Source organism: Rhynchophorus ferrugineus, unplaced genomic scaffold, assembly GCF_030347505.1.
Source record: "Rhynchophorus ferrugineus isolate W39M unplaced genomic scaffold, kcgeb_rfMv2 rfM2, whole genome shotgun sequence".
Classification (NCBI taxonomy): Eukaryota; Metazoa; Arthropoda; class Insecta; order Coleoptera; family Curculionidae; genus Rhynchophorus; species Rhynchophorus ferrugineus.
The window spans coordinates 15,886,880-15,900,323 of NW_027472581.1; the positions used below are offsets into that span (position 1 = coordinate 15,886,880).

At 31.7% G+C, this 13,444-nt stretch overlaps 1 protein-coding gene across 1 annotated transcript in view; it reads left to right on the top strand.

Annotated features, from left to right (window-relative positions):
- Tsp66E (Tetraspanin 66E) overlaps window positions 1-13,444 on the top strand; it is a 64,404-nt gene that overhangs the window by 3,487 nt on the left and 47,473 nt on the right. Inside the window, exon 2 of the mRNA XM_076393999.1 lies at window positions 7,486-7,571. Within this exon, the coding sequence (XP_076250114.1) occupies window positions 7,506-7,571 (66 nt within the window). The 5' untranslated portion in view covers window positions 7,486-7,505. The remainder of the gene's footprint in view (window positions 1-7,485; window positions 7,572-13,444) is intronic.

Here is a 13,444-nt window from a genome sequence, read left to right on the forward strand (position 1 = left end):
CTGCCACTGGATCTCTTTGTTTAATGTTTGAACGATATCTAGCTTCTCCTTTCCAAAATATCAATGGATATTGCAAAGCATCGTAAGAACCAGTTATATACCGATGCTGAACTATTAATTTATTCAATGTATGAATCATCAAGGTATTTGTATATTACATATAAGCTATGTGTAAATCCCTGCTAATATTCTGATAACTTAATACATGAAATTTATTTATTATCACTCAACATACTAAGGTTACTCAAGTGTCACATTTTTAGTAAATATCTTTAGTCCGTTCAATTAAATAGTGAACTCGCGGCAACTGACCAACAAAACGTCGCAATGTTGCCGCATCCACTCTGAGTTTTAGTTCAATTTGACTTTGATATACAACAAAATTCTAACCTAGATAATTAAGAGTTAAAACTACAATTAATTATTATAATTAATAATTATAAATATATTAATTATTATAAAGTTCTAATAGTTTGTTGTAGGCTACGGCTGTGTTTTATTATATTTAAACTCTCGTCCACCACCTATGAGGTAGAGTTCTAGGAGCGCTCTATTATGTAGTGGTATTCCCTGGAGGCCTAATCCACATAATTAACAAATGTATATCCAAGTAGTATATTTTAGTTTCATTAGAGAGCATATCTACTTTTTACGTTTAGTTCTTGTTTCCTTCGGTACAATATTTTCTTGTAAAGTCATTTTATATCTCCTTAGTTTGTTCTGTTACTAGCTATAATACATCTTTCTTGAAAAAATTACATTTAATCACTGTATTCTCCCTAATGCATTTGCCAAATCTGCAAAACAGTTAGTAATTCTTTTTTCCTTGCAAATTTTAACCAAATGCTCGTTTATTCTGAACAATTACACACATATCTGTGCACACAAATCTTTCACATGCTACAACCATTGGGTATATTGGTCCCATTCTGAAATATCTATGTCTCATCTAAATACACAAATTGAAATAAGTCATCCTTGATTTTATTATATACTTTTAAAAATTGTTTTCTTTTAAAAACCATGTCTGGAAGTTCCATTAGACCTCCTCATGTGCTATCTTTTCACCATTTAAGTCCTATGTTACACAACAGTATATGAAATTATGTTCTACGTCCATCAAAGAGCTGCATATCTCTAAGCTTTCTGTAGATTCTGTAGATGTATTAAGTTATGTTTATATTGAAAAAACTACTCGTTATTTTTATACATTTCATATATCTGATCTCTGATAGAGCTAATATCAAGCTGATCTTGATTCGTCACCCGCTTCATATGAGGACGGTTCCTTTTCACTGAATTCAAGATTATATTTTCAGTTTGTTGAGATATTTCAGTGACCGTGTCCATACTAATATTCAGTGCAGCTGCAACGCGCTAAAAATATTTTCAATAAAAATCGCAGCAACTTAATATTTAACAGTAAAATGTGTTACCTCTCTAACGAATTTTATTGACAAGAAGAGCATCAAGAAGAGCCTTCAAGAAGAGACGCAATCTGTTCTATCAGGCTTCGCCATTTCAATTGGAACAATAATAAGCAACGATTTGATATTTATCAAAAGAAGCAAGGCATTAAAACAACGTTTACAGGTTTATAAGCTCTAGTTAATATAGTTCATATTTTAAAGAATTTTGCAGACGTTTGACAAACGGATGATTTTTGCAGGCTGGTTCGAACTTATCGGACAACATTGTGGCTTTTTTAACTAGAATAATATGAGAAAACATCTTGATGAATTAAGTTCACTCTTAGTTTGAATAGTTTAACTATCACTACATAGTATAAAACAAAGTCGCCTTTTCTGTCCCTATATCCCTATGTGCGCTTAAATCTTTAAAAGTACGCAACGGATTTTGATGCGGTTTTTTTCAATAGATAGAGTGATTCAAGAGGAAGGTTTATATGTATAATACATGCATAATATACTAAGGCAACATTGCTAATTTTAGAGGTTTCTAACGTGATGTCTTAAATTAACCTATTTTTTTAGGCTTATTTAGCAATTAGCAAAAACGCTGCCTAACCCTACGAGTTAGATCAAATTAATGTACTACAGTATTGTACACCATAAAAAGGTCTACAAAAAAGTCCGGGATGGTATATGTTTATCTTTTAGGGATAACCCACATTAACCATTTTTATTGTTTACTTTTTACGTGAGAAAATGGCTTATTTATGAAGCTATTTTAAGCAATACGGCATTAATCCTTATCGAATTAAGTACCTTAAGTACAGTGTGCAATTAATATAGATCAATATGGTTCCTTACAGCATGTAAATTAAACAAATATTTTCGGAGATATTACAAATTTAAAATTTGCGTTTAAAAATGTGTAATGTAATAAAAATTGTATGAATTTAGATATTCCAAAGATAGCAGGAAATCTTCATAGTAAGTATAGGGGAAGAGGAATTGTTTTACTCCAAATTTAATGCGTGCAGGCCAAGGGCAGTAATGAATGAACCAAAAATACTGGATCGATTTTAATCATGTTTTCATTGAGTGACATAGGCATATATATTTTATGCCCGTGCAAAGTCGGAGCGGGCCGCTATGTTTTTATATACAACATTCATATTTTTTCTGTAGTGTATTTAATTTAGTATCAGCATTGTACCCGTGCGAAGCCGGGGCTGGTCGCTAGTGTATATATATAAATATCTGCACTATTTTCTTTAATTTGATTTAACATACAAATTATAGTTCAATCTATGTTAGTTTCCTTAGAATCCTTGTCTTTTGAGCAAGAACTATTTCGCAGCGATCAGGTTCTTCAACACATTTTGCCGTTGAAACTTCATTTCGTGTCGATAACTTAAGACTTAAAGTTATTCAGAACAGAAAGAGCTAAAGGGTGTTTACTGATTTTTGTGACAACTCTTTGTGTTGTGTCTGGAGGTATGTTGTAAACAAAATTCATTTTGCGTCCAAAAAAAAAACTTGTTGATGTGGATGACTGCTCTTGGGTTTGTCGTAGTAGATCAGCTTTTCATTTCCAGATACATTGCGTCAACGAGAACTCTTTTTGCCTGAAACGGTCATGTAGTAATCATTTTCCCTCCTTTTTGGATCTTTCCCTTCGCATGTAAACATCTGAGAACGGTTTATTCATCAACTGCTGAACTGTTGGGTTTTCGTTCAATAAGTTTTACTTTACTATAAACTGAATAGCTCAAGGATATTAAACTGTTATTATATGTAGAGAAATGTCAAAATCATCAAAATTAATAGTTAGGTTAGGTTATTTAACTGTTATTTACATTGATAGTATGCATATAGTATTAAATACTAGTATTATGTACATAATTAAAATATATGCACGCACCTAATATTAAATTAGATAATATATCTTCAAACACATAATTTCAATAATATATCTTCAAACACATAATTTCATCATAGCTCTATTCACCCGATTTAGCTTCGTTATAATACAGGAGAGTCCTCATTGTGCCGACAATGCCCAAATTATTTGAAGATGTTTTTCTATTGAAAAGGATAAAACCAATCATTGAAGAACAGCATCTTACACCGGATCATCAATTTGGTTTCAGGAAATAACATTTCACGATTGATAAGCTTTCGATAATGTTTCGTATAAGGATTTAAAGCATAAGATTAAAATGTTTCTCCCTAATGAATAACAGACATTTTAGAATCACATATAACTGGTATCAGTCAACAGCAAGTCAAACAAGAAGGTGCCTATTCTAACTAGCTCCTAGCGATAGGAGTAACACTGAATAAACCGAAAAATTGTAAACAGTTATTGCTGACATACAATGCTAGACAAAAAAAATGGCCTATCAAAATGAATCAAAATAAATAACAAAGAAATCAAGCTCAAGCCAGTATATATAAATTAGCAAGTAATCCCATATGGAAATAAAGCCAAATATCTTGACTCTTGATGTTAAACGCATTTGAAAGCCACATGTTAAGAAAAATTATGAAGAACTTAAGCTAAAGTACAAATACTTGTTATTGGGTAGATATTCTGCGTTGTCAGTATATAATAAGCTTCATTAGCACATTAATGTTGTTCTCTAGCTTTTAGGTAATGATGGCTTAGTTAAAATGTTAAAGGGGGTTTAGCAAATTAGGATAAGAACAGATACCAATGTTAATGATAATTTACTAAATTGTTATAATAAGTAATAAAAACACGATTTTTTTATTACATTGATATGTTATTGTTTGGTTTGTCAGCGAACGAAATAAAAGCCTATAGACCTATATCACTACTGCCAGTAATAACTAAGTTTTGAAAAACTCCTGTTGAAAAAAATAAAACTGATCATAGAGAGAACAAACCTAATACCAATACACCAGTTTGGGTTTATTAACAAGCATTCAACAATTGACCAGGTCCACCGAATAACAGATGTTATTGAAAAATCCTACGAAAGTAAAAAAATATGTTCAGCTATATTCTTAGATGTAGCACAAGCCTTCGATAAGATTTGGCATGAAGGCCTTGTTCATAAACTACAGAAAATGCTACCAAAACAACACACCGAACTATTAAAATCATACATTACAACCAGAATGTTTAGAGTCAAACAAGAAGAAGCTTATCATACAATAAAAGAAGCTAAAGCAGGTGTACCACAAGGAAGTGTAGTGGGACCAATGCTTTATCTACTCTAAAATTGTGGTATACCACAAATGGAAAATATTACGATGGCTACATTTGCTGCTGATATTGCGATTATAACTGTCGGAGACCATAGTGAAAATTAGAACAGCCAAGTAACAATATAAATAATTGGACACAAGCTTGGAAAATAAAAATTAATGAAAATAAATCTGTACATGTGCAGTTCACATATAAACAGACCGTACTAGCACCAATAACATTAAATAATACTATTATTCCATATAGCAACAACGCTAAATATCTCGGAATGAATCTCGATGCAAAACTTCACTGGAAGGAACATATAAAGACGAAAAGAAAAGAACTGGAATTGAGATATAGGAAAATGTACTGGCTAAATGCAAGAAAATCGCAATTATCAGTAGATAATAAATTGCTATTAAAAAGCAAATACTGAAACCTATATAGACATACGGAGTTCAATTATGGGGATGTTCTGAAAAGAGTAACATTAATAACATACAAATTTTTCAGAACAAAGTCCTGAGAGGTATTGTGGGTGCACCCAAATACTATAGTACTGATTACCTACATCGAGACCTTCAGATACCCACAGTCAGTCAAGAAATCGAGAGAATTGGAAGGGGGCATGAGGAAAGACTCCATTCTCACACGAATATTGAAATATTGCAACTATTAGATACCACCACAACATAACACAGACTCAAAAGTATCAAACCATCTGATCTTGTATAGTGTTGTGTAGTGAGGTGCATATATTAAAAAATTCAGCAGTGACATGTATAAACATTATTTCACCAGAGGCTGAGATAGGGCCGATGGGTCCTCCTAGTTATATACCTAGATGTAAGTTATCATAAAGACAAATTGTAGGTTAGACGGAAACGATTAGTAACAATATATTAATTAAGTAATAAAAAAAGTTGTTTGGTTTGGTTGGTTTGTTAAGGATGGAACAGAGTCTCTATAAATATCGTCAAGATTCGTTTTAGTCTCAATTATTTAAAACATATTATTGCTCGAAAATTGTAAAATTACAACAGTTATTCTTCGTGGTAGCATTATATACTTTAACACTATTGTTATATTGTAGTAAGATTATCTCATTGTTATCCATTTTTATTGGAATAAAGTTCTAAAATGCTTTACATGATGAGATTGCATAAAATATTCCTTCTATTTTTCAACATTTCATCTATATGATGGATAATTCGGCACATATACAATTATGCTTTTTTATATTGATAGTGATAAGCAGACATTGTGTTATTCATCAAAAATCAGCAGCTATAATGTTAGTTAATTATAAAATATCATTAATTTTAATTAATTTTTCACATAAATATACATTATATAAATAAATTTATCGGATTATATCTATGGATATTAATGAATTTTAAATATATTAATGTTATGGTGTACATTTCCTTTTGCTTTTAAATACATAATGGAATTAGAGTAAAAACCCATTGGTCAGCATTTTTCTTAATATTTTTTTTGCGATTATTATCAACTAAAAATTATATGGCAATTATGTAAATAATATATATTGATTATTAATTAAACTGTGGGCTAAATCATGCATTTATATGATTCCAGGAAACATTGTTAGTTTATATAAGAGGTCAATTGAAAAGTCCCCGGTCTGACACATAGATGGCGCTACTAAAATTAAATCCATATGTTTTTAGTTAGCCCTAACCCTCAAAAGATGCGTGATAACCTCGACAGCTGTCGGTTCATTTCATTTTGAGTGAAACAACTTTTGTTTTAAATAAAAATTTTTTTTCTGAAATAAATTTATTAAATTATATTCAATTAAATATACATATAAAAATAATATTTAAAAATAAATAAATACAAATATAATCTGTAAAAATAAATAAATATAAATGTAATTTATAACTATAATTATAAATTTATAATGTAAAGTTATCTACAAAATATAATTATAATATAAAAATAAATATATCTATAAAATATAAATATTATATAAATGTATATAAAACCATAAGCAAAAAACTTTGGTGCATTGCAATTCAAAATTATCTCTTTTAAAGAGTTTTACTAAATAACTTGAGATGTACACTACGGTACAACGTAAAACTTTGTTTGCTCTTATAGGAACATCTGGACTGAAGTTATAGAGTCAAGTAATTAACAGTAAGAATGAGCAGAAAGGGGGATACTGGCTGATTGAATACAAACTTTACCATTACCTTCTGGAGTTTGTTCAAATGTCGAACACCCAGGTGGTGGGCTTGGGAAGATGGAAATAGGTACTACAAATATAGTAAGACAGTTTAGAAATTAATGGTAACAATTATGAACAGAAATGTGATTGACTCCTTCAATTTACCTTCTATATAATTTTGATTTTGATCCACTTCCATTTGTACATATTCTGGGCTCGTGTTATTATTTTCACCATCGCTAAATTGTTCGTTGTTACCGACTTGTATATACTAATAAAATAAAATAATAATTTAATGTATAATCGTTATAAAAAGCTAACCACACTGTTCTTTATATAGGGCACATTTAAAATGGCGTGCAAAATAAACCATAGAACAAAATAAACCAATCAAATACCGTTGTGGCTCTTAGCATAGCGGATAGCAAGTAATATGTTAAAGGTGGCGACATCTACATGTTGGTCGTCGCGAAACATTTCGCCAAAATTTCCTATGAAGTTAAGTCTCTATTTCTCTATGATTATTATTTGTCATTATGACGTCGATAGTGCATTTAAGAATATCTAATAATACATATCTTTATCGGGGCAAATGTTCGGTTATGTTGATTTGTCAATAAACCACATTTTCAATTCGCATAATTAAATATCGTCGTTGTTTTCAGGATTACTCATCTTGGGCAACATGGTGTACGACTGTGGTTCCTGTGTGGCGAAATACGTGCTGTGCGCGTTCAACTTCGTCATTTTCGTAAGTATACCGTTTTCTTTTAATGCGAATTGCTTTTTATTGCGGATGTCTTGTGCGCTTATGGCCGCACGGTAACTGACGAACGATCAATTAATTAACCACATAAAATATTTATTAGGCAAAAGGAAAACAATATTTACTCACTTGTTTATAGACGAAGTGCCATTTGTTCCATTCTTGTTTCATAATGTAATTAGCTGCGTTTGGAAATAAATATTCAAGTTAAATAATTTAATGTTTTTATTTTCTGTATCTTTGTTGTTCATATGTTAGTATAGTTTTTAAACTAAATATATTCTTTAATTCATTACATCTTTTAATTTACAAATTAATTTATTACTCTGTTCTGCTGTATTCGAATTAATAAACAAGCAAGGCGAGTACGGGATTAATACATCAGTATGCAGTTCCCAAATTAAAATAAAACTAAACTACTTAAACTACAATTAAGAATACACTTATATCAGGTCAATTGAAAACTCCCCGGCCTATCATAATGAAACATATTTTTTTGGCAAAATAAGTTTTTTTTATTCAACACAATTCCCTTGAAGGGTGATACACTGATTATAGCGACCCTCCAACTTTTCTATACCATTTTTGTAGCACGATTTGTCCTTTGCATCAAAATAAGCCTCAGTTTCTGCGATCACCTCTTCATTCGACGAGAATTTCTTCCCAGAGAACATTCTTTGGAGATATAAGAACAGGAAATAGTCGCGGGGGTCAGATCTGGAGAATTCGGTGGATGAGGAAGCAATTCGAAGCCTAATTCATGGATTTTTGCCATCCTTTTCACTGGCCTTCTTTTTCTTCAAATACTGCCGTGTTTCGGCGATTTTATCCTTCAAATGGTCCAATAACGCTATGTAATAGTCGCTGTTGATGGTCCTTCCTTTTTCAAGGTAATCAATGAAAATTATTCCATGCGTATCCCAAAAATACAGACGTCATAACTTGCCAGCCGACTGTTGCGTTTTCCCACGCTTTGGAGCGCGTTCATCGTGTGCAGTCTACTCGTATGACTGTCGATTGGACTTCAGAGTGAAATGATGGAGTCATGTTTCATCCATTATCACATATCGACGCTAAAACTTGGGTTTATTACGCTTGATCATATTCGAGCATACTCCGAATCATGAACTCGTCGTTGTTTTTGTTCAAAAGTGAGCTCGCGCGGCACCCACTTTGCACAGAGCTTTCTCATACCCAAATATTCGTGAATGATATCTGCGTGAATGAGTGTCTGCTATTTCATTCAATTTCAATTTACGTTCATTCAAAATTATTTTGTGGATTTTTGTAATACCAATCCTTGATGGTTGATTTTCCTGGAGCAGTGTCCGGAAACTCGGCATCAAACCAAGTTTTTGCTTCAACTGTATTTTTCCCTTCAAAAAGCAATATTTTATCAACACGCGAAATTTCTTTTCATCCATTTTTTCACAATAAAAAAAGTTGATTCACTCAAAATGCTATAATTCACAAAACTAATGATTCGCTATCTGTCAAATTTATACACGCATCTTTTGAGGGTTAGGACTAACTACAAAACATATGGATTTAATTCCAGTAGCGCTAGTCAGGTCGGGGACTTTTCAATTGACCTGTTACACTGAACAAGTTGGCGTGTATTGTGCTTATTATGTTATTTCATGTTGTAAGGCGACATTTTGGATCACTTCGTATGTTTATCGTTTGATTTCGAGGTCATCGTACAGCTTTTCGTTGGTTGCGTAGCGATACGAATTGGTAATTAATCGTAAAACTTTGTGTTGTGTGTGTTGGATTACTAGTTGGTTTGATGTTTTAGTGATTTCAATCTCTTTGATTTTAGGTCAAGTTTAGAGTGTCTTCCGACTAACCAGTACAATTGCTTAACTTTAAGCCTAATATGCTTTGCTTTTTGTCTAACATGATGTGTCCAATTTAGAGTACCATCGAGATGTTATTTAGCTGATTCTGCTTGAGGAATCGGGCATCCGTCAAGAGATTTAAATAGGTCTTTGTTATTTCGCCGCAACGCAAAATTATCATGGACAGATTTGGCTATTAACCTGCCTTTTACAGTCTCTACTTCATTTATTGATATTATTACTTCTCTTTGTTACAGCCTTAGACAGTGATACATAGTTTGTCATGATAACTGTGTGGTTGGTAAATGTTCTAAATATTGTTTATTTTGTTGTTGGAGTATCAGGAGTATAATTTCAGCAGAGCAGATACATGACTCATCCCAAGCCACTGCCCTGTGGAACTCCAGCCTAAATAGGTTTAAGTGTTGAGATTGTTCCTTCTGCGATAATGTTAGTTTATTTAGTCGATTAAGTCAGTGTTATCATATACTGAGAATATCTATACAAGCAACAGATGTTGACCAACTACAACTTTCTTTGAATCAAAGAAAATTTCAATCTAGAAAATATGAAATGAATGAAAAAACAGAAACAAAGGATGCTTCCTTTGATTATAACGATTATTGGAAAACAGGGATTACTGTGAGAATAATTATAATAATGGAACTGTGAGATTAATCATGCATTTCTATTCATTCAGTGAACATAAGATCCTTTTAATATATCCTTAATATGTAATATAATTGCATCTATTGTTCGTAAGTAGTTGGTCTAATACTGGACTTTAACATATCCTCAAAAGAAGCAATTTAACTTGTTGGAACTAAAGTTGATCTAAATACAAACCGCCTAATAGCAGCAACAAAAATCAGTTAGCAAGTCAAGTCATTAACACCTAGGAAATTCAGTTAGCACGTACTACTTTTACCGCTTACCATTTTTATTTCACTTCTCATAATTTCAAACATATCTTGTTTCAAACAACTAATTTAACAGATTCATTCATGTCAGACACCAACAGTTTCACTAATGTCCGTCGTAGTAATGTTGTCTATATAAAATATATCAACATTCGACCCTATAATTCTTCTTTTAATTTAATTAAGTATTATTTCAATTTGCGATTCAGCAGCCTATCCAATGGGCAATAAGTATTTCTTAAGAATACTAGTATTTTATCACATCACGTTCCCGTTCTATTTACATCAGTTCAAAAGTCATTGAGCTGTATTAAGACACCTTCCAGTACTTAACAGTAATGCTTCGAATTGTCTTGTTAGTTTGTTTTGATGTCATTGAATGACGATTACTTCAAATACAATAACTGTATGTCATTTATGTCATTTATTGTGAAATGTCTGCACAACTGAAGAATAAAATCAGAGATGAAGATTACAATGGTTTGGACAATGGGATTTTCCTTTTGAGTGAAAGACCCAGTAAACAGATTTAAAAATGGATCATCATTATAGAAATCTATTTTTAAGATAGGAGACTTTTTTATTATTTAATTATTATATTGTTACTAGTCGTTTCCGTCTAACCTACAATTTGTCTTTTTGATAACTTAAATCTAATTATATAACTAGGAGCCCTATCTCACTCTCTGGTGAAATAATGTTTATACATGTCACTGCAGTATTTTTTTATTATATGCATCTCACTACATGACGTTACTACACAAAATCAGATGGTTTGATTCTATCAAAATAAGCAATGCATCAACACAACGTTTGCCAAAAAACTTGTAGTTATTATCACTGTTGTTTTGAAGAATTTTGCGGACGTTTGACAAGCGGGCGACTTTCGTTGGCCGAGTCGGTTACATGTTCGAACGTATCGGACAGCATTCTATTTTTTTTTCACTGGAATAAAATGAGTAGGAAAATATTGTCTAATTTTAAAAATAATTTACAATTTGTCATAGGCAAGTTCGCTGTTATTTTGAATTGACTATACTTTGTAGGCGACGAGTTCAATTTGGAAAATATTGTAGTATTTTTTTTCATAGAAATACGTTATTTACAAAATACATTGTTCTTTTGTTATCATATCCTACGATATTAGTTTAAGTCACTATTAAGTTTTTAGTTTCTTCTAACAATAACCATTGTTCTAGAGTTCGTGTTTTTAAAAAAACACTATTTATCTCATCTAAGGAATGTTAAAAGCTTTTCTTGAACCGTTTTATTTTATTATAGAATAGGCATAGACATCTCGTATAAAGATATGCGATATAATGTCGTCCAAACGATAAAATCGAAATTATTCTTTCGAACCCTTCGCAGGCCAACGTCCCCTTCATGTTGAAATATTCATTCTAAAACGACCGTCGATTACAAAATAATGGTCATCGCGACGATTTTTAACCGGCTTCTAAAATATTTCTCCGTCAATTATGGATAGATTTTTAAAATTCTTTTTTTATTCGAAAGAGTGCACTTCCGAGGTGGTCCCATTGGAAATCGAGGGGAACCGTCAAATTTCAAAGCACGTACAAAGTTTTCACATATTTTTTATCTAACATAAGCAAATATTTGTGTATAATGTGATTGCTGAACTGATGTGAGGGAAGATCGGAAGTCATTCAGTGCAAAAGCCATTCAGTTTGCTTTTTAAGCACTAACTATAACAAGTCAATTGAAAAGTCCCCGGCCTACCATGGTAAAACATATTTTTTTGGCAAAATTAGTTTTTTTATTCAACATAATTCCCTTCAAGAGTAATATACTGATTATAGCGACCCTCCAACTTTTTGATACCATTTTTGTAGTACGATTTGTCCTTTGCTTCAAAATAGGCCTCAGTTTCGGCGAGCATCTCTTCATTTGACGAAAATTTCTTCATTGTATTTTTTCCCTTCAAAAAGCTATATTTTATCAACACGCGAAATTCCTTTTTATCCATTTTTTTCACAATAGCAAAAGTTGCTTCACTCAAAATTCTATAATTCACAAACTAATGATCCGACAGCTGTCAAATTTGTACACGCATCTTTTGAGGGCTAACTAAAAAACATGTGCATTTAATTCTAGTAGCGGCATCTATGTGTTAGGCGGGGGACTTTTTAATTGACCTGTTATCATATGGGAAGCCGTAAAATATTACAAGCAACTATTTCTATTGTGTAGTGGTTAGAGGGTTCAACACACACGCGGCGGTCGCGGGTTTGTTTCTCAGCATTGGCAAATACTTTTTGCTGTTCTAGTTTGGTTAAAACTTTTATTAAATCACCTAGGGTAGGTAGCGGATCCCAGAGCCTGAAACATTCCTTATTTTCAGTAATTGTTTCTTTATTCCTATTTTTGCTCATATAGGGTGGACCATTACTTGGCCTACCCATCGCAATAATTAATAAAATAACTGAGTGATTTACTGAGTTAAAATATTTTTAACAAAAAATTTAGTATATATAGTAGAATATAAAATACGTGTAGTAAATAGGTTAAATAACTAATAATAAATTTATTTTAAAACGTTTTTTTTTTCGTTAAAAATCTAAGTTTGATTTTTTTTTCTTTTTAGTGAGTTCCTTATTTATTTTTTGAAGTTGGTTCAATTTTTTTGTTAAAAATATTTTATATGGTAATTTTACGATTATCCGAAACGAATTGTTGACAACGGTGTAACGTTAACATCAACAACTATGCAAACGCGCTTTGTTTTGATACTATTATCTGGTGTTTGCATACAGATTTTCCTGGTATTTGACTGCGTTTATGTGTTTAATTAGTTAGATTGCCGTTGTTGTTCTGTTATATCTTTTCCTACTTTAATTGTTATTGATTATCGAGCATCATTTGAAGTGTGTGAGTACTAGATACAATTAAATTATGGATTGTTTATCATTACCAGCTTAGGCTCGCAGTGTGTCATGACCTGTTACATTTATGACATCTTTTTTTTATAGTAACAGGTCAATAATCAGATTACTACGATTTGTATTCATTCTCTAGTTATAAATAACAAGTTAAGTCCCCAGCCTGACACATAGATGGCGCTACTAGAATTAAATCC